This window comes from Lissotriton vulgaris, chromosome 11 (genome assembly GCF_964263255.1).
Source record: "Lissotriton vulgaris chromosome 11, aLisVul1.2, whole genome shotgun sequence".
Lineage (NCBI taxonomy): Eukaryota > Metazoa > Chordata > Amphibia > Caudata > Salamandridae > Lissotriton > Lissotriton vulgaris.
In genome coordinates this window covers 403659388-403682618 of record NC_141699.1, presented here as the reverse complement: position 1 = coordinate 403682618, position 23231 = coordinate 403659388, and the positions used below count along the sequence as shown (strand labels likewise).

At 45.5% G+C, this 23231-nt stretch overlaps 1 protein-coding gene across 3 annotated transcripts in view; it reads left to right on the top strand.

Annotated features, from left to right (window-relative positions):
* The window catches only part of ELMOD3 (ELMO domain containing 3), a 227320-nt gene that overhangs the window by 80103 nt on the left and 123986 nt on the right, over positions 1-23231 (top strand). For all 3 annotated transcript variants that reach the window (XM_086943445.1, XM_086943444.1, XM_086943446.1), the window contains one exon: positions 22998-23089. In XM_086943445.1, the coding sequence (XP_086799571.1) occupies positions 22998-23089 (92 nt within the window). The remainder of the gene's footprint in view (positions 1-22997; positions 23090-23231) is intronic.

Sequence of the window (23231 nt, the reverse complement as noted above, 5' to 3'; positions counted from 1 at the left end):
GTTGTTCCTTCTGTCTAGTGCCAGAGTGTCACCTTTGAGTGAGCTCCTGTGCAGTTTATGAAGAAACCAGGTAATTAATGCCTGAGCGACCGTACATATTGACTTGAGAGATTACCGAGTATAAAGCCTTTATAACAACGTTTCGATGACTACGTGTGGATGCATCTGCTTTAATTATTTTCCCCAACAGTTGGACCTGAAGTTGACATGTAAACTTAAAGTGTGACACGAGTTCAGGCCTCTTTGAATATTAATTGGGGATCAATTGAAGCTTACCATATTATGTTCATAGTGTTGAACTTACCCCTTTGTTTCAAGAACAAACCCACATCAAGACTTTTTCTAGTAAAGTATCCACAACCAGGTGAGGACAGTGCAATCAATCTGCTTTTTCTGTCATGCAAAATAGATAACGCGTGGCTTGTGGTATTGGCTAGAATGCAAGACTTGTGTCGGTGGACAAGGAACTAACTTCACTCTAAAAGCTGAGCTGAGATTCCTAAAAATTGAGCACCATACATTTTGTTTTTGGGCCATAGAGGGTCAGTGCAAGGACCTCTTCTCAGCATAGGTGAATAAAGTTTAGGCCGTATATAACACCCGTGCACAACCATTATGAATACAATCCAGCTGGCCTAGCAGTTGTTTTGGTAAGCCCGGTTATAAGGCATTCCCACATTCTAAGCAGGCACCAATAATCAGATGGGTAGCCCACGCCACCAGTTGTACAAACAGGCATGAATTTACCTGAGAGGCCACCGGTAGTGAAAACATGTGGATGAATTAACGTAACCTGAAGGGACAGGGGAGAAAGGAATGAAAAAAGCTGTTATTGTTGTCCAAGGATAGTCATAGCTGTAGTTTATTTCTGTTTCTCTTTTGTCCAAGCCGTATGACTGAGCAATGCCTTTCTTTGATTTGATGATGCTTTGCTCTAAAGTGAAGTCCTCTGGTACTTTATTTTATTCTTTTACTGTGTTGTCTGCTACTTATCCATATTTTCCATCAGTAAGAGGTGATGCTTTCATATTACAAGATGTTACATGCAGGATACTGCGGTCTGCTCTCTCGCACACACTTAGGCTATGTCTCTATTTTCGGCTGCCTCACCTACTATAGACCTAGAACATGCTCTCCAGTCACAGGTGCTACGGGGGATTCTCTTCCATCTTCAGTTGCAACTCTGAAGTCCGACACAGTTCCATCTAAGGTCCCTGTGCAGTCTGCTGCACCCCTCTACTCTTGATCTTGATCAGGCAGTTTGGGTTCCATACTTACAGTATTTTTTTAATGCATTACTTTATGGCTTGAACCCCCCCTCCCTAACCCCACCCCCCAACCTGGGCGGGCTCTGAGATCATCCCTATCTTCAAAAGGGGCTCCCCACTAGAACTGGCAAATTACAGGCCTATCAGCCTAATAACACAAAAGAGTTTTGCTCGTGTCCTATTGGGGAGGTTGCAGACCTGGATGGATCAGTATAATATATTAACTCCCCTACAAGCTGGATTTAGATCGAAGACATCTACCATCGATCAGCTGTTTAGATTGCAGCTAATCCACTGGAAAACCATAATACTGGAAGGGGGTTCCCTTTACCCAACGTTCTTGGATCCTAAATCCACGTTCGATATGGTGGATCGAGACCAGTTGTGGGGCCTTTTGCATGAGATGGGTGTGCCAGTTCATCTGTGCCAACAGCTTAAGCGCCTCCACGATGGCACATATGCCAGGATTAGATTTGGAAATGGCGGAGAACTATCGGCTCCCTTTCCCGTTGAGAAGGGAGTGAGACAGGGCTGTGTGCTCGCCCCAACCCTTTTCTCAGTCTTTCTCAACGGACTAATCAAGGACCTTTTGGCTGTTAGGGATATAGATTGCCCAAAACTTGCTAACCGCAAAATACCTGCACTAATGTTAGCGGATGACACACTACTGCTATCAAAATCACCCATGGGGATGCAGCGTGTCCTTGTGGAATTTAGCTCGTTTTGCAAAAAAAGGAATCTAGAGGTAAACATAAAAAAGACTAAGGACATCGTGTTTCATGCTGATTCAACCAACTGCCTGCATCCAAAATTGGACTCCAAGTCCCTAGAGAGGGTCCCGGTTTTTGATTACTTGGGCATTACTCTCAATGAGAAAATGGAATGGGGGCCCATAGATTAACAAGGTTAACCTAAAACTTATCCAGGCAAGTGGGGGGATTTTAAAAATGCATAGAAATTGTGCCGTTAAAGTTTTTTGCCCCCCTGCTGAAATATATAAGGTCCAGGCAAGGGGAGCGACGTTGTATGGTGCCGAACTCTGGGGCCACCGTCCTAGTAACGTTTTGACAGTAACTGAAAATAATTTTTTAAGGCAACTCCTGGGTCTCCCGCAAAGTACCCCGCTAATTCCTCTCAGGATGGACATGGGCATTGTTCCCATTGCTGATTTGATAGCTTCTCGCCCGCTTTTATATTGGCGTAGGCTATGGAGTACTCCTGAGCTGGAACATTTTAGAGAGGAGCTTAAATCAGTTTTGTCTATCCGGGGGGCGGGGAAAATTCCCTTGTCTTTTATTCGGAATGTACTTTGCAAAATAGGGAGAAATTACATGTGGACTACACCGGAAGAGTCCTGTCCCACAATATCCAAACAATCTTTAACATAGGCCTTGAAAGAACAGAGACTGGCAAGTATGTTCCAGTCTTACATACAGGCTTTTAGACATGAAGCAGCGCTATAGTTTGGAGTCTTATTCAACCACTTCTAGCGTTATGCCCCGGGTGCAAGATTGTGGAAGAAACTGAGATCCATGTGATCTTTTTTTGCCCCCAATATAGTGCTGCCAGATCTTAATGGGTTCTTCAACTCTGTAGGAATCTGGGTATTAGAAATTATAGAGAGGTCTATAGGATATTTAAACATGATACTTGTCTAGTTTTTGTTGTGGCAATTGCTAAATTTCTATTTGCAATGTGGAACAAACGAAGATGCCTTGTCAGTAGTTGGAGCACTGTTCATAGCTTCGGTCGTTCTATCCAAAGTCCAATTTTCCTGATTTTAAATGTTATTAATTGAAGCTTACTTTCTTTTATTTCTTTTATTTCTCGCATTTGCTTATTTATATTTTTAAATAGTATGTGCTATAGGCTGACGTTATGTATTACGTCACTAACGTTATTCCTAAATGTGATACTTGTATATACTCGATGCACTTTGAGGCACTTCCTTGTCGGGCGTGTCCCTCTCCTCTTTAATAACCATTCTGCCTTGGGGTTATCTTGTTTACATCTTTGATTTTGCTGCTGCCGGCCCTTTTTACATTCCCTTTTTTATCTTTTCCAGATTTTATTATTTGTTTTATGACAATGAGTATAGAAATGTTATATTATTATACTTTTATGGCAGAACCTGCCGAAATAAAGTTTTCTTGATTGATTGATTGATTGATTGATTGATCTTTTTCCCTGAGGCATACACTGTGCTGATACGGTACTTGTCACCTTTGGTGACAGTGTCCTTCAGAGCGGTACAGGCGCTGACTCCTAGGCTTGGTGCCTAGAAAGTAAAAGTTCAAGGAATGTATGCTGTAGATACGCATGCTGTGCATAGGTCCGCCATCTAGTGTTGGGCTTGGATGATTACAAATTGTTTTTGTTCGAAGAAGTTTCTTAGTCATGAGGTTGTCTGACAACTCTTGCTGGTGATACTGCACATAGTCATTGACTCAATTGTTAGGGTTGTTTTTTTCTGCTGATGGATTCGGATGTAATCTCGCACTCTTTTTCGAGATCCTTTAGGGATCCCTTTGGTTCATCAATAGATCCATCTAATCGACGACATTTTCTTGATCGCGTATTTACACTTGCGTTCCGAGCAAATAACAATTTGAGCATCAGTTTGTTGTTTATGTATTTTGACTCTCCTCCACAGCCTGCTGGCCAAGCCCGTCTGTGCCTTTTCAACTTTGAGAGATCAGACAATACGCTTTTAATGGAACGCACTGGGTTCCTTTTCTGTTCGAAGTGCCAATCCAAGTACCCTCACACCGAGCAATATTTAGTTTACAACCTGTGCGTTTCCCCTGATCATCGAGAGGATAACTGTGAGGCCTTCAAATCATTCCACTCTAAAAAGACACTTAGGGATCGACATGCCCATCACTAAAAATGCTTTGTAGACAAACAGACGACTGCTCAGACATTTTTGGTCAACAGGAAGAGGAAGAAGAGGAGGCATTGGCAGCCCAAGAAGAATCCTTATCCATCCACAATTACGGTTTGGACATGGAACAAGATTCAGCCAGTCTGTCCAGAAACATCGGACTGTAAGTACAACTGCTTCCAATCCAAAGACCAAAAAATCTGCTTTGTCTGAAAAAACTGCTCTCAGTCCGCCACTGCAAAAAAGCCACAGTGCGCACCGACCTACAGACTTGGAAGCCCTGTCCTCAGGCTCTGCACTGAAATTCCTGCCCACCGTGGGGGCCCCCTCCTGCTCAAAGTCTGATTCCGCTGTACTTCACCGAACATCCACTTCAGTTCCAAAAGACAACGTCCATGGTACTTCGGGTCCTTGCACAACCGATCCGAAACAATCTTCAGCTCCGAAATGTTACACTTTTAGACCGAAAACTCCACCCGAAACAATCCTTGGTGTTGGGTAGGAAAGGATTGATCCAAGGTAAAAAAAACTTTGCAGGTTCAGCCTGGAACTAAAAGGACAGTTCTTCACCCTGCAAAGCCACAATCTTCTGAAAGACAGTTGGCTTTCAAAGAGGCTATAGACATTTCTTTACAGCCTCTCAAAAAGGAGAAGGACATTGCTACTAACCCTTTGCATATTCCCATACCTACCTCACCAAACCCACCAACACAACTCCCAGCATCCACTCCTCCACCTGATTCACCACAAGAATCTGAAGCGGAAACATGTCCCCTCACTCACCCATTACAGATGAGAATTACAACATACCAGAATACCTACATCCTGGGTATGCTTGTGATATAGAGCCACAGGAGGCTACAGACTCGGACCTTTATCTCACATGCCCATCACCACCAGATGACACTGCTGCCTATCAAGACCTAATAGCCAGAGCTGCAGCATTTCATCAAGTGCCCTTACATAAAGACCCTATAGAGGATGACTTATTTTTCAAAACATAGGTGACCACTGCTCAAAGGGGGTCAGAATATTTACCACTCCTAAACTGAGTGCTATGTCATGAAGACTACATTTCGAAAGACCCTGTAAAGGCAAAAATAATAACATCACAAATTGACAAAAAATATAAAGTTGCACCATCTGATCCTATATACATTAGAGGACAGTTAACTCCAGACACCCTAGTGGTGGCTAATGCACGGAAAAGAGCAAACTCCCAAACAACTGAGGACGCACCTCCCCCAGAAAAGGAGGCAAAAGTTATTGACGCCTCCGGAAAAAGGATAGCAGCTCAGTCTGCTCATCATTGGCATATTGCCAACAGTCAAGCTCTTAGCTCGTTTCGACAGGGCTCATTGGGATGAAATAATGGGGCTCCTCCAACATCACCCAGAAGAACACAGGAAAAGGGTTTAGAGGGTGAGTTAATCACCAATAACTTCATAAAATGTGCACTAGAATCCGCAGACACTGCAGCTAGAGGCATAAACACCAGCCTTCTTTTACAAAGACATGCTTGGCTCCGTCTCTTCAGATATAAACCTGAAGTGTAGCAGGCTATTCCTAATCTTCCCTTTGACAAAGAGCACCTCTTTGGCCCCCAGGTAGGACCCAGCCATGGAAAAAATGAAAAAGGACACAGATTTGTTTTGTTTGATCTGTTTATTGGAGATTTTGTTGGTTTATACATGAATACAGGAACAATATACTGTCACAAGAAAATGCCATTCAGAGCCAGTAGGGAAGCAGCAAATTCAGGTTGTGAGTCAACAGCTCAACGGCAAAGCTACAGCAGCGGCAAGAAACAAAACTGCTAGAGGAAAATGGCATATCCCATCAATTGTTTAGCCTCCTCCCTTCATCATTAAGGCAGTTTAGTCACGTTATGGTATATTATAGTTCCAACTATACAATAAATATCAAGTACATAGATATATTTCTTATGGTTTCACTCCGCCATATCACAGCAATTTGCTCATGAAATCAAACAACGCTTTAAAAAGCAACATCTAACAAGGGAAAAAATGCCGGGAAAGGGGGTGAGAGGAGGACCAAGAGCGCATGGAGGCAAGAAAGGCGAGTATAGAATATGTGCACATCCTGACTACTAGGAGATGTATCCGATTAATATGAGGTATAGGGGAATCTATATACGTATCAATACAAATACTCGAGACGTGGGTCTGTTCCAGTGCGATACTCTAGTTCTTCAGAGAAGGCACATCCGATAAGTCATCCGACACCGACAACCCTTCTTACGGGCAGAGCATAGTATTCCATGCAACGGAGATAGGAAATTTGCGCAGACCTAACACATCTTCCTGTACCAGGGAAACCCCTCAAGCCTTGGCCTAATTCAGCATAGAAAGGAGCCATGCCCTCACTGGGAAGGCTCCTCCAGTTTCCAAATACGGATAATCAATTGCTTTGCCACAATAAAACAGAGATCTAAAAACCGGGTGGACGCTTTGAGTTTTTTATGTTCTGAGAACAAGCCACTAATGCATGCCTCCCATGAGAGTGGCACCTCCCTGTCCGTGCAAGTGACTAATGCCCCAAGCACCCCCTCCCAATAGGTATGTAAAGCAGGGCAGGACCACAGCATGTGTAAGAGATCAGCATTTGCTAACTTGCAACGGGGGTAGCATTTATTGTGTCGATGAAAGTATTGGTTAATTTTATCTGGGGTGAGATAAGCCCTGTGAATGTTATGAAATTGAATTAACCTAAAATGAGCATTCCTGGGGACCTGTGTCGAACTTTCCAAGACCATAGACATTTCTTTTGTGAGTAGGGCCTCTCCCGATTAGTTTCCCACTTAGTTCTCAACTGCGCGAGATCTATTAGAGTATGCCCCCCTGATTGACTTTGCGAACCACTTCATAAATTTCGACCCGTACCCCTAACATGTATATATTGCACTGAGATTTGTCGGAGGTTCCTGTGTAAAATACCCCCACCACCGCCGCAACGCGGCCATTCAGGAGTCGTGATTCAAAAACTGGTCTGGGGGAACTCCTTCTTCGGTCGCAATCGTTAGAAACTAACACAACGTACCGTCTCCGTATAAATCCCCTCGAATGGTTATACTAGCCCCCACCCAATCGGTAAGGTCCGTACTTTATACGCATCTTCGCACAATTGGCATCCCCAGCAAACCGATGACAGAAAGTTAGAGTGATTTCCAAATTTCAATCTGTGACTTGAGCGCTGTGACCGCCTTTGTGATGTTACGTCCATAAGATCTTGATCATTGTGGTAAATACGGACCCCTAAGTATCTGAACGTCATTGGCTGCCATTGCACTACCATCCCATCCACCTCCCAACGTGGATCCTCCGTACCAGGGTCGGATCAGAGAAGAGAGTCCCCAATCGTATCCGCAATATAGGGGCCCCATAAGAAAGATTTACCCCAGTGCACACACAGCCCTGACAGAGATGCAAACAACCTCAGGTTGCCAGGGATGGCGGGAGGAATTGCCCGATGTCCCTAACGTGCAACAGAATGTCATCTATATAAAGCGAGACCGCATGCATACCATCCCCAAGAGGAGTCCCCCCCCTACCCGGAGCTTAAGTACCAAGTGTCATTGCTAACGGTTCAATCACGAGGGCAAAGATCAGGGGAGAGAGGGGTCACACCTGGTGCGTTCCCCATTCTATTAGTATCGGATCAGAGAAGAGAGTCCCCAATCGTATCCGCAATATAGGGGCCCCATACAATAGTCCGATGAGGCTTAATATGTAAGGACCAAATCCAAAACGATGGAGTACAGCAAACATCAAAGCCCACTTCACTCTATCGAAAGTCTTCTCTAAATCCAACACAGCACAACCGCCCATCGGCCAGTCCGTCATAGTACAGCGATTTACCCTGAACTGCCGTCATATATTGAGCGACGTGTTACGGCTGGCACAAACCCATTTTGATCATGATAAACTAGTTGAGGGATCAGCTGCGCTAACCTATCTGCAAGGATACCGGCTAAGATCTTATAGTCTCCGTTCAGGAGCGCTAGAGGCCAATACGCCCCCGTCGAAGTGGGGTCCCGTCCCGGCTTGGGGGCGCAATCAACATAGCCTCTGTCATCGAGGCAGGAAGGGCAAGGGTCTTGAGTGCCTCTAGATATACTTTAAGTAACCGCGGGTTCAGGGAGTCAGCATACGACTTATAGAATTCATGAGGAATACTGTTGGGACCAGGAACTTTTCCAGATGGTAAAGCCCTCATCGTGCCCGAAGCTTATCCAGCGTAAGTGGGTTATCTAACTCCAGTCGCTGCTCCCTCGATAGGGCCGGGAACGGAAGTTCCTCCAAGAACTGCTGTATCGACCCCTCCGGGGCCTGTTTGCCAGCTTAATACAAACACTTGAAATGCGCAGACAGTTCCCCATGGATTTCTCGCTGTGTGTGCAATAGTTCTCCACCTAAAGAGCAGAGTCGTAATCGGACCACCCGGCTGCTCTTGTTTAATCAGCCAGGCAAGCGGGGGTCCCGAACGATCTGCTTTAGCATGTACTGCCACGGAGTGCGCTGCAAAGTTATGGCAGTGCTGTCTGTCGAGTAGTTCTATATGCTTCTTGCTCATTTCCGCCAAATCAACCAGTCCCCCAGCATCTGCTACTACCTTAGATTCCAGTGGCAACAAACGTCTTTCTAGATCAAGCAGATCCCATGCCACTTGTTGTCGCAATCCATGACCTAACCCCAAACATGTCCCTCTGAGGGTAACTTTCATGGCTGCCCTCTCCACTAGTGCAGAAGAGGCAGTCCCCGCATTGACCGTGCAGTATTCCCCTATTGCCTCTCTGATCTTCTCCCGAAACATTGAATCCTCGAGCATGACCGGCTGTAGCCTCCATGTAGAGATTCCCGGAATCCCATCCTCCCAGGCCAGCTCGACACAGTGAGGATTATGATCAGAGTGGGTAAGCCCCAAATATTCTGATTTCAAAACATAAGGACGGAGGCAAGGGATCTCAAAGAACCTAATGAGTCGAACATGTAGGTTATGAGGTGCAGTGAAAAAAGAATACACCCTTTCCCCTGGGTGGTGATGTCTCCAAATGTCAATTAGATTCCATCCTTGTGCCTAACCCTTTAGCACTGCAGCAGTGGACGTAGCAGCAGTGCCCCTTAAAGGGGGAAAGGATCTTTCGGTCCCCACATCTAGGACACTGTTGAAGTCTCCCCCGAGCAACCACGGAACCTCGCAGCACCTTCCCAGAGCAATGGACACCTGGTCAAAGAACTGGCCCCGATCCACATTTGGTGCATACACACTACCCAACAGTATGTTACGTCCATTCAATTTACCCTTCGCCATCCCATACCTGCCCTCAATATCCGTAAGAACCTCCTCCAGAGCAAAGCGTGTCCCCGAGTGTATCAAAATAAGAGCTCCCCTAGAAAACCGAGTACTTCGTAGCATATATTGTAACCCTCCATATACACTGTAATTGGGTGACCTCCAGCGCGTTTAGGTGCATCTCCTGCAATAATGCTACTTGCACATGATGATGTTTTAAGTAGGATACATTGCATACCTACGGGAAGGCGTACAGAGCCCTCTGACATTCCATGTTATCACGTGACCCATGACATTGCGAAAGAAAGTGTACAGTAGTGAACAGGGGCTACCCCCACCTGAAGCCCGATAATGAGCAGTCTGACCTGTACAACATCCGTTCCAGTGTCCTTCTCCCGGGCTCCTGCAGCAAAAGTGGTACCGGAAAAACCAAACTAGGGAAAGGAAAAACCACATAAGGGCAACCCCCAGAACTTTGGAGTGTCGTCCAAACCTATCATGCAGTAACCAAGCCACATGTTCTACCAACCCCAAATGGATGGGGAAAAGAGGGGGCCGTACAAGCATGCAGGTATACTCTTAGTACCCACAGCTATCATTAAGTGTATTGCTCAAGCGGAAATCCCAAAACTCATCCCAACACATAACTACACACAGGCATTGGAGACAGCAGGAATCCCCGCAGCCATAAGAGCAACAGCACCCTGCAACGCACTGCCAGAGTAGCCAGTTTCATACAATACCATCCGCTGTCTGTGGTGTAATGTCCGGCATTCTCATGGACACCTTGTCAGATGAGCCAGCTATCGAGGAGCCCCCCTCCCCCGATGAATGAATGAAAGGAAGTGCCCACTATGTCCTCTGACGCCTCTGCCTCTGCCATCCTCTCTGCGATACGAATCACCTCTTGCCGCTCTTTACGGATCTGGTCCGGCCCAAGCGCCGCCGACGACCCCATGAACGGTCGTCCCGGCCACTGTCGCTAGGACCCCCTACCATCTGTTCCTCCAGGCCCCAACATAGCAGCTCCCGTGGGTCATGGGCCACAATACAAACCCGACGTTTCTAACCAGTCCCAAGCATCCGAAGGAGTATCAAAAAACCTGGACTTCCCATCAGAGATGACATGGAGTCTGTCCGGAAAGATCAGCGAATAGGAGAGATTGAGCTGGCAGAGCTGTCGCTTGACTGACATAAAAGACACCCGTTGGCTCTGAACTTTCATAGTATAGTCTGAAAAAAACAGCACTTTCTCATATTGGATGTCATCCAGCTTCCTTGTATCTCAGAGGATCACATCCCGGTCTCTGAAGTGGAGAAGCCTGAAGATGAGCGGGAGTGGATTGTCGCAGTTAGCCGGCCTCGTGCTAGGGAAACGATGTGCCCGTTCTATTGTGAAGAGGGGGAGAATGCTATATGTGGTAAGAGAGATTTAAGCCAGGTTTCCAGAAAGGTGATCTAACCGCCACCGCACCTTCCGGCAATCCAATCAGTCGGACATTATTCCGCTGTGAGCATTCTTCTGCATCCTCAATACGATCTTCGAGATATCGGATCAGAGCTTCATGGGCGTTCTGTTGCTTTTCCTAGAATTCCGTTTCAGCGACTTCCTGCTCTACGACCCGTTCCTTCAAATTCCGATGGTCTGCATGCAGCAGGTTGAGGTCCAGAGGCACCTTGTCCAGTTTGGCTTCCATGGATGCCCTGGAGTACTCAATGGCTTGCAATATGGCATCCTGGCGATCATTCAGAGCCGTACTCTTCCCCCACTGGTTGCGGCGGGTCCGCGTTGCCAGCACCCGGTGTCTGTGAAGAAGTTCTTGACCCGGCCCCCTTGGTTCGACCCATGTTTCTATGTAATGCCAAGCACAGCGGTTTTGTTGCAGGATTGTTCCACCGGATTTCCTCACAGCACCTCTTGACACAACACCATTCCACACCTCTGCAGGCCACACCAGTAGGCCTAACTCCGCTGCCACACCGCTTCTCACACTGAGCAGCATCAGGGGGACCTTTTCGTGCGCTCCACAGATACCGGGCCACCAGGTCCCGCACCTCCCTTCCGATGCACAGTACAACACAACTGCCCTCCTGCGTCTAACCTTTATGGCCAAGGGCCTCCATCTCCGTCATTCAGGCGTTCCTCTCCGCCGCACACTCCCCTATCAGTGCCACCGCTGCTGATTATGGCCCCGTTAGTACAGACAACCAGAGAGATCCTCATCTGCAGCACACAGCTTACACCAGCCATTACAAGCAAAGGGTGCCAGTCCAAACAGAGTGTTATCGGAGGCCTCCTCCCATCGCCTAACGTGTTGCAGGGCTATCGACCCCTCCTTACTATGTCCACCTCGGTGCCATCCCCGGCGAAACCACACCGTGTCTCTGGGAGCCATGCAGGGGGGCTAACTTCATCAATGGTGGCTTTGCACTATCACCACCCTGCAAGAGCAATGCTTAGCCCGACTACGTTGGCCTTGGTGCCTCCGTATTAGACCAGAATTCTCACTGGCTCCTAACATCCAAGGATCCGTTCTTCACCCCCTGTGGGGGCACAGCTTGAGCGAAGCGTGTGATGTGGAAGGTGGTGCCGTCACTCAGATTCACCGTCCGACCGCAGCCGCGCCTCGGTTGGACTTTGCTAGCACACCATCAGTGTTCGCCTGGGTCCCCGGTGCTCCAAGGTCGACCGTTTGATGTTCCGCATCTCACAGGGTCAACCTCTCCTTTCGCTGCCTCGTATCTCCCTTCGGTTGGGGCCTTACAGTTGCTGTCCGGGCGGAGAAGCGAGGCCCACTCACAGGTGCTCCGCACGGCAGATCATGGCCGCCATGATTCGGCCACCTGCCTTCATTCCGCTGCTTCACAACGAGACGCTTCCCGGATCCCGTAACGGTCTTGGCGGATTCTCAGAGGTGCCTCAAGCTCTTCACCCACCGTCTGTCCACAGCAGTTACCGGCAAACCAGGACAACAATGCTGGATTATGGGAATATACTACAGAGCGCTCTCAGAACGCGTCCACCGTTCTGCCCCTAGAGGCCACGCCCCGACAAAAGGACACTGATGTTGCAAAATCATTGGGGGCTCTATAAACTGTATACAAAAATAACAACTGTGGGTCTGGGAAAACTCAAAAACTCTGTGTTCAAACAATGTGTCTTAAACATTACCTGATGCGCTAGGACCCATCTCTCTGTGATATGGAATCCCATCAGTTACTCTAACTGGGCCGCCCTATTGATCATCATTTGGGCCAGTCTCAGTAAAACTCCCACTTACCATGGGTCTTTTCGCTGCCCAGTTTCAAACGCCATGCAAAGTCTGCCTCAACAGACATCACAGGGTCGTCCTATAAAAATCAAGGACAATCGTCCACTACTAAAACCTTCTCTATGGGCACCTACAGAGGAAATAACTTCAAAGGCAGCAGTCATGGAAATAATACCCGGACTGCAAATCCAAACATTGACTTCCTAACCATTCCCCTGACCATTTAACACCTGTCGGTGGATGTCTTCTAAAATGTTTACCAGCAAGGATTCCATCAGAACAGTCCAATGGGTGTTGGACATTATCCAACATGGTTAGTGTCTGGAGCTCATCACAATTCCTTCGCAAGCACTAACTATCCATACACTAGAGGTTTTCAAACTTTTTGATGCCGAGACCCCCTTGTCAAACTATTTTAGGCGTAAGGACCCCCATCTGGCAAAAGTTTCTAGAACCTGGTACTCATCATAAACCACTATCAACAGCTATAAACGCCCCCAATTCCCACAGCAAACAATTTTTACGATGGGTAAATAATATTAACCCTTTCGATGCTGATGACGAGCTGAGCTCGTCATCACCCACGGGTGGCGTGTGCTGATGACGAGCTGAGCTCGTCATGTAACGCGGCTTTTAAAAAAAAAGCCGCACAGCGCAAAAATCGCCGCAGCAGCGATGCGGTTAAACCGTGTTTAGCAAACCAAAGGTCAGTGAGCGTGGGGGTGTGGTCAAAGGTGTGGCTAAAAACAAAGGGACTCATTTATGAGGAGTTAGAGTAGGGCAGCACCACAGGTCTTCTTGCTGCGCTGCCCTATGCCAATGTGAAAGTGCAGGAATGCACCATATTTATGAAATACGGTGCATTCCTGTCTTTTTCCCTTGTGTGGTTCACAAATTGCTGTCTGGCATCAACACAGGCAGGATTGTTTTTGTATTGGAAGGGGCACCTTCCTTCACAAAAACAATCATGAGAGGAGTTTTCTCTTTCTATGTGAGCTACAGAATGCGATAAGAAATGAAAACATTTCTCCTTGTTATGCTTTCACTGGGGAGGCGGCCGTTTGTGGAGCTGCCCCAGATTTACATGATTTTGTAAATATGGGGCAGCATCAGAATCCGTGGGTGTTGCGTGGGAACCCCATGCAAAGCTCATGGAACACCTCCTTGACGCAGATTAAGGCAACACTGTGACTTGCGCTGCTATGTCTTACTCCATATCTATGAGACCATGCAAAGTGATGTAGGGTGACTTTGCACCACCTCATAGGTATGGTTGAGGCACTTGTGCCACCAAAGCGTAAAAAATAGGACTCTCTGGCGTTGCAAGCCGCTCCTAAATAAGCCTAAAAATATTCAGTATATTCTTTATACTTCCTCTTTCCCCAAAAACGCGTGTCACTTTGACCCATTCTTGATCTCAGAACACTCAATCACTGTATCCTGTCAGAACACTTCCACATGATCACTCTTTAGGAAGTGATCCCACTACTACAAATCCATGACTTCATAGCTGCTTTAGTCCTAAAGGGCACTTACTTCCATATACCCATCTGTACCTCACACCGAAAATACAGACAGTTTGTCTACCAAGGAAAACACTATAAAGTTCTTCCCTTTGGTGTCACCACCACACCATGGGTATTCACAAAATGACTAGCAGTAGTGGCAGCACTTCTGTGCAGGCAAAACTTCTGTGTGTTTCCTTATTTGAACGATTGGCTAATAAAAGGAAACCGCTCCTGCCTTTGCAAACTGGATACACAACAGACCCTCACCCTACTACATCAGCTAGGGTTTACATCAATCTGCAAAAATTGCACCTACAACCATTCCCAATACAACAATATTTAGGAGCCATACTCCATGTTAACTTGGGGTTTGCATACCCAAATGCAGACAAGATACAAAACATTTTGACACTAATCCAACACCTTTGAACTGGGACCCTCGTCAGTCATACTACTCATACGACTTTTGGGCATGATGGCATCTTGCATCTTAAAAGTTCTCACGTGCCTGGTTACTTATGAGACCGCTGCAAGAAGTCTCATGTCAGTGGACACAGTCACTGTGTCAACTACACGATCTAGTGTTGGTAGACAGTCTCACACATCACTGCAGTGGTGGTATACACAAAGCCCATCCAAAGGGTGACGTTTCTAGACCCAGTTCCCCAAGCCATTCTCACAGCGGATACGTCCCTCATGGGTTGGGAAGCCTACCTGCAAAATCTTACAGTTCACGGTGTATGGAACTCCAAAAACATGGGTCTCCATATCAATTACCTAGAACTTCAAGCTGTTCACCTATCATCAAAGCGTGCCTACCTCACCTACTACACAAAGTTGCCCTAGTTCAAACAGACAATATGACAAAAATGTATTATCTACAAAAACAGGAGTCACTCTCTACAATTATCATGCTTAGTTCAAAGCGTATGACGCTTAGCAATACATCACAACATTCATCTCCTGGCAGAACATGTACCAAGGATAAGCAATACAGTTGCAGACCCTCTCAGCAGGACGCAGCAACAAATCCACACTTCACCCCTAAGTTCTCCTACTACACTTTCAGAAATGTGGGTTTCCACAAATAGACCTGTTTGCAACCCCAGAAAACGCAAAGTGCCCGAACTTCGCATTGAGGTTCCCACACCCCCTATCCAAGGGCAATGCTCTATGGACGAATTGGTCAGGGATATTTGCCTATGATTTTCCACCTTTCCCACTACTACCGTTAGTGGTCCACAAGCTCATGCAGATCTTCCTCACCCTAGTGCTCATAGCTCTAACATGGTCTCGCCATCCATGGTTTACCACACTACTGGAACTCTCCCTTATCCCACAGCTTCCCCTCAATGCGGACCTTCTCACACAGAACCATGGCGAATCAAATGAGCCTTGCTATATGGCTCCTGAAGTCCTAGAATTTGGTTATTTAAAATTACCACAACAATGCATATTATCAAGCAAGATCGTAAGCTTACTACTAGACAATGCCAGGCTGCCAAATGGAAATGATTTGTTCTATACTAACAGCATCACAATGTTAACCCATTACAAGCACAAATCCAAGCAATTCTTTATTTGCTGCATTTTCAAAACTTGTCTAGCCGACACTTCAATAGGCTTACACCTTGCTGTCAATGCCGCATACTAGCAGAATAGACAACATTTATCTTTGTTAAAAATACCTATTAGTAAAGCATTTATAGGAGGACTTAAAAGGATTATTCCCCCTAGACTTCCACCTGCACCAGCATGGAATCTAAACATTGTACTAACAAGGGTCATGGGACTTCCATTTGAGCTATTACATTCTTGTTAAATCCAATATTTGTCTTGGAAAGTTGCCTTTTTTAATCGCTATCACTTCCCATAGACGTGTCAGTAAGCTTCAAAGTAGTGCTCAGAACAAACCCATGATATCTTCCTAAAATAGTTAAACCTTTTCACATTAATCAATCAATAGATTTGCTTGTTTTCTTCCCACAACCGTACTCTATTGCAGAAAGACCTCTACATACTTTAGAGGTTAAAATGTATTATTCATTGCTTTTTCACCTCCTCACATTGGAAATGCTATTTCTTAAAGTGTGATTTCAAGATGAATAGTAAAATACATCCAAACTTGCTATGATAAAGCTAAAAGATGTTTACTTGTTCCCCCTAAAGCTCACTCAACTCGTAAAATAGGGGCTTCTATGTCATTTTTTCGGGAACATTCCTGGGACTCACGTCTGAGCATACCCAGCCCACTCGGGGTGAATGTAAGACATTGTTCTGCATTCTATCCATCAACTGTGTTTTTTGCAATTTTCACCCCGAGTGGGCTGGTTATGCTCAGACGTGAGTCTCAGGCTCTCCACATCACTCTAGTCAAGCTATCCAGGCTGAAGAAGGCTGATAGCCAGAAACCGGTCCTTGGATGCTTGATTCCGGTCTAGGAAAGACATGGCTTGGTAGTTCGGGCTGGACTGTTCCCTTGAGGCACAGGCTCAAGGCTGATTTGCATATAGCCAGTGTCTGACCTAGGGTGGTGTGGAGTGCAAAAAAACGATGGATTTAGGCCCAGATCTTTGTACTGGGGTGAATGTAAGACATTGTTCTGCATTCTGCATTCTCAAATTTTTGCAATTTTTCAGTTCATGCACAGCATGTGTTTCTACAGAACATATGCCTCGAACGGATTATGTTACTTTGCAAGTAAGCATCTGTTCTTGGCATGTAGTGCTGTAGATTCACATGCCGGGCTGTAGTGACCCCACAGATCAGAAGCCCATTGGCTACTACCCTTCACTCCCCTTAACGCTCCTAGATTCAGTCTTTAGATGGACCCCTACATCAGGAACTCTGATTCTCCTGACTAAAGAAGGAGCAAGAAGAGCTGAAGAAGTGAGAACTGTGCACCAATTGTGGACTTTTGGCACCAAACCCTGCATGCCTGCTCCTGTTCCTACAATCATGACAACCCGACTTGTCCTGCAGCTCTGCATCCTCCAAAAGCCTAAGGCTGTCATCACTTCGCCAACCAGCAAGCATCTCCCTTGAAGTAGAGGAACCAGTTCCCTGCAACCTGCAGGTACCGACCGCAAAGTCTGCTTCACAGTTCTGCTGATCACCAGGTCCACTGGCACAGCAGCCACCCAGAACGAAGGACACTGTGTTCCAGAGGGTCCGATCCATCTTCCCACTAAGTTTGTCAACGACTGGACCCCAGGAGCCACACTTCACCAATACCCGGATGCTTTGCAGCAGTCGAGGCTTGTATCTAGACTGAGACCCACCAGTCGATGAGGGACGTCCGCAACGAGAGTGGCCAAGCTGTCCTGTTTTATCTCCTTCTGCAGGGTTAACCAAGCACCGGGAGCACTGTTGCCACATGGGAACAGCTGACTGAAACCCTCTGTACCTGAGCTCCCTGGCCCGGGTCCACGAGCACCACCCATGTCCCCTGCTCCCTAGACCCTCACAAACTCCTGGATTTTTCCTCAAGTTCCCCTCTGCAGCCTGTTTTTAGGTGCTCCACCACCCCCCTTTGCATAAGGTGTAGTGTGCAAGGCTACCAACCTGCCCACGTGTGCACCTGGATGCTCCAGGCCAGGTAAATCCAAAGTGCTGGTGGAGCTTGTGACCTTGAGCCCCAAGCACCTTAAGTCCTAAAGGACCATGTAGCACATTAAGTCTGAAACGGGACATCCAGTATACAATTGCAAATACTTGTATGCAGTATATGTTTCTTATTCCATAGGAAACCATTACAGTGTAAAATCTCATTTGTGTGATCTCTTCTTGGGGGGCCCAGATGCCGAGGCAAGATGGCGCCTGAGAAGCAGACACCCGATGCTGCTCCGCCGGTCTGACCCCTAAACAGACTTAAAACTTTGCCATGAAAATTACCTGCTGATACTCTATTGTCTTTGTCTGGATTTGTCGCCACAGATGATTGCTGTGCTGATTTTCACTCAACGCCTTGACTGGAATGGGTGGCGAGGCTCAATGTTCCTCACAAGTAGCGCGCCGCACAGTTCCAACATCCTCGCCCGCGGCGTCCTGCTGCGGCTCTCGGCCACGCACCGCCTCGAAACAACGTTATCGGCTTTCCATGATTTCCTGATTGCATTGTCTGATACAGAGAGGGGAGTCAGTCACTGCGGCAAGTTTCAGCAGAGGATACATTGTTTCCTGGGCTGCTTTAATACTGAAAAGAAACAAGTAAGGATGACTGGGCGAGGGGGAAAAAGCATGAAAGTAAAAATTAATCAGCCGTCAGCCCATGTGATAACTGAAGGGATAACTGTAGCTGTACAGCCAAACAGCCCAGAGAGCTTAGAGACGCCAGGAAACACTGGGTCTGAGAAATAAAGAGCAAGCCGACCGAGCAAATTCAGAAGATATGTTTGGCCCTTTAGAGATGGCAAGAATTGAATGAGCGGCGGGCGGCATGCTGGAGGATCAGCTGGTCGTAACCACTTCTCTGGTACCCTTAGTGAACTCCAAGGAGGTCCATTCAAACCCTGTGGCATCTTTAGTAGGGGCCCCGAAATAGCTGCCTCAATTTCCACCGAACAGTCAGCCAATACAGGAGCAGTCACTGGGCCAAGCAACATTCTAGGCAGTTTTCCAGGCAACGTGCCAACAAAGAATGCGCCCTTCGATGCTCTTCTGTCCTTGGATCTATGATCCTGTGGGAATAATTCCAGCATTAACAAGGATCAAATCTTTGTAGACACTTGGGCTACACCACAAGAGAATCTTCTAAACCCAGGGAAATCAACAAATTGAATAAACCCAATGAACAATCAGCCAGAAACCTCTGGCTACTCTGAAGCCTTCGCTGTCATAGAAAATCCCTGCCTAGCGACTGATGAATCAGAGCTGTATGAGACTGGCATATCCACGTCTAGCGATGGCACTGATAGTGATCACAATGGTGCGAAGCATGATTGGGGAAGCAGTATGGACTCGGCTACTACATGACAAAATGCAGCACAAAACAGAAAGCAGAAAGAGAAAAAGGGGAAAAAAGACAAAGCGGAAATAAAACTTCCGACCAAGGAAGTAATGCTGATCTCAGATGGGATTATTCGTCATCTCAATTTGCAACCCCTTCAGACTGTACGGTACGCTCATGGGGCAACTTCTCGGTAATAGGAGAAGTGGGGAGCGGACACCCTGAAACTCCCTGTAGCAAGGAAGAACCTACCCTCACCGAAGTCCTACACTCAAACAAGGACTTCCAAGAAGAGGTCAAGCAGGATAACAGAAAAAACCGACAAGCCACACAGCAATTGCAAGGCGCTATCAGGAAAATGGTCCCAACCTGCACTGAAATAGTCGAGAGAATGTCTGTCGAAGTGCGTACTGAGAACCTGGAGAAAAATATTTCTGCACTAAAAGTACAGGGGATGCGCAGGATGCTATTGTCAAAGACTTAATGATGAAGATGGAGGAGCAGGAGAACAGATCACGACACAAAAATCTTCTCATTCTTCGGGTCCCAGAAGGTGTGGAAGGGAGCGATGCGAGGGCCTATATCATCTCACTTTTCAAAGGAACCTTTCCTGAACTGCAATCCTGGGATTGGGACAAGGAGATACAGTGGGCTCACCGATTCCCTTTAACACTTTCTAAACGGCCCTTATCTACTGCGCAATACCCCCGTGCCATGCTAGTTTATTTTGGCAACTTTCTTTTACACCAGGCACTTTTTGATCTAGCCAGACTCACAAGGAAGAAGGAATTTAATGGCGTTACCTTTTTTAGCAGGCCAGACTTCGCTCATGCCATGGTGGAGCGTAGATGGAGGTTGCGGCAACTAAATGCCCCTTTTTAACAAATTGGGCTAACTGTATATCTACAAAATCCTGCACGGGTAAAAATTATTTTCCGTGGGGTCACCAGCAGCTTTATATCTGAAGTACAGGCCTAAGCCTATTTGCAAGAGATCATGGTGGGTAGAAGAGACAAAACCAAGGTTTAAATAATCATGGAACTCAAGCACGGGCTTAGTGTTGTAAAATTGGTGATATTGTAATATACTTTAACTAGGGGCCCAGTTTAAGGGGAAGAGATAGAGGCTGAGATGCTCCTGAACTTTTCCCCCAAAGCAAATTTCTTCATAATGTGGCTTTGTCTGCATCTAGTACTGCTTATTTTTCAGCTGGCAAAGATGATTGTAAAATACACTAGGAAATAATAATGGATTTTTTCAGACAAGTGTGTACTGGAAAATGTCCCTAAGTCACAACCCCTGGTTGATCAAATCTTCCCCAGGATTATCTCCAACTCAGCAAACACTTTAACAGGTCCAATTATATTATAGTGCAGCAGGACGTAGAACTCCTGTTTCAGAAAGTCAATGTACTACATACAATTTCTGATCGCAAGAGTCTGACCAAAAAGAAACTCCATTTATCACAAATAAGTAACTGAAATTCATATTTAGACATTGATTCAAAATGATGACTTTACAGATTAGAGTTGTGCCTCTGAAAAAAAGACAACCATTTATTCACTTTGTTTAATTTATTTAGCCTAATTTTACTTTTTGTGGAGATGCACAAAAGATGTGTCTGGTCTTTATCAAAGAGAACACCATTACTGTTCAAGTGACTTGCTTTCTAATTGAAATTTCTCTTATATTTACTTACCAAATATTCCTGTATTTCGGTGATTGACTAGTGAACACTTACGTGTCTGTTAGGGAAACGGATCAAAACGCTTCAGAGTGCAGTCATTCTTCACAGCCTGTATTTCTTTCTGAACTGAGAAAAATCCAAACTTCAGATTTTTACTCCTCACTTGCATGGACCTGTCAATGGAGAAATTGTGAAACTGTTAATCGCTGGACAGAAGCTATTCATTGCAGAAATTGACTTGGAGGTGTGCTTTTTTGTGAGCACAGAGAAGTTCTCTTGCATCTTATTTATAACTTGTGTTCTGTTTGTATCTTCCAATTCTATTGCTTTTAGATGGAAAAAGACATCTGTGTAAAATAAGAAGATGCTTATCTCACAGGGAAGAGCTGACTCGAACAAGTTGTGGCTGAAATGTTAAATTCCCCTACCTTGGAGTGCCCACATGCGAAATCTGCTAACTCGAGATTGTGGTTGCATTAGGAGTCTTTTCCAAATCAAAGTTCTCCAGGCTCTCCAGGCATCTACTTGGTATCGAGTGGCAAGCAAAACTAACACAGAGGGCAAATACATTCTGCACGTTTTACATATATAGGGACTGAGATCATTGAGCCACACACAATAATTTGAAATGTATGGAACTGCCTTATAGTATGCTCCTCGAGATGCTGTGCCTTGCAAAAGCACACAAAGCTCCCCTGCTTAAGAATTAAGCTCAGAGAAGATCACTAATTGTAGCTGCTGCCAGAAATAGCAGAATTTCCTTTGGAGCAATGTAGCTTTGATCACGTATATCTCTCTGCCAAAGGAGAAATGGATTATGCAACCTCGTCTCATCCTAGGTACCAGAACTAAGACCTCTGTGACCTGATTTTGATATGTTGATGCAGGACATTTCTGTAGGCAGCAAAAAGTAGTATGCAACCCTTTTCAAAATCCCTAAACAAATAAATGTGCTTTCCCACCAGCTCTTTTATCAGTGAGGTATTAACAACCTTGAGGAGTGTTTCTACTTGATTTGTGGCACACAGATGTGTACATCATTCTAGTGAATGTTGTTTTTTAAAGTGTAGATTGACTTCATTGCTGACATCTTATATTTCCTTCCACAAGAACTTTCTGTGTCCAGTAATTTTAATTATGTATTTGTAAAGTCATTGAATATCTGACAGCATACCCTAAGTCGCAATCTATTTTGAGATGTCCAATTTGGAAACTGTAAGCCCTTTGTTTTTTGGGGCATTAATGAGTGGAAGGTGTCTGGAAAACGTAAAGTATTTTGATTTGTCCCCTTGATGCTGATTGCACTTTTGGCTCTGTGCGAGGTGTTTTCAAACTAGGCAATAGGTTTAAAAATGTTCACTGGGAAATGCATTATTTGATGAAGATTAATTGAGTTCAATGTTGGGGAGAAAGCAGAGTTGTGTCCTTAAAACTATCTTGTTTCTTTAAAGAACATCAGACTCTAAATCGTACATACTAGTTGACGTAATGGGCACTAGAAAATCTTAATGTATTTTGGAAAGAATGATGTGGGCACTACTAAATAGCTGCAATAGTTACCTGTGGAATGGACAAGAACGAGCAGTGTAATCCAACTTTAGTTAAATTTAAGCCGTATGGCACAAAACTTAATAAACTTCTCCAAATCTTATTTAATGTAATCTCTTCTCATATTTTCCCCTACTTTCCTGAGGGTACTGCTGTGTAGTTTGAAAGACGATGGAATTCTTTGCTGGAGAAGACAAATGCATTTACCTGAGTTACCAGTTCTCCAACAAGACTATCTTCCTAAAATTCATGGGTACACTTCTGACCCTAATGTGGCAGCCAAGTGTTATATGTAGGCTGAAAGATTTACTGAGAGGTTCTAGCTGGTGCTCAGAAATTTGGGACCCACCGTCTCTATATAAAACAAGAAAAACCTTTCTTCTAAGGACTTTAATTTTTTTTTTTATCTTTAGTTGGATTGATCATTAATCAATAAAAAATATGAAAGTCATTTTGAAAAAATGCTCCAGATTGAAGCCTGGTAATTGCAGTTTTTCTTGGCCAAGTAATCCTTTTCAAAGATTAATTCTAGTTAAGTAACTTTTTGTTTTCACGTTTTATCCGCATAGGTACCCTGGATGATCTTGTGGGACCTGCGCCACTTATCTCTTTTAATGAGGCACTTCAATACTTTCAGACTGCTGATCTCTCTGAGTGCCGGGTAGGTGTACCATTTTGTGACGTATTGTGACTTTTGGACACAAAATAATTCTCAAGCCATCTCTGGTAATAATTCTCAAGCCATCTCCAATATGCGCTTAGCCTGGTTATTTACAGCATGAAAAAGGCATTGTAACTGCAAA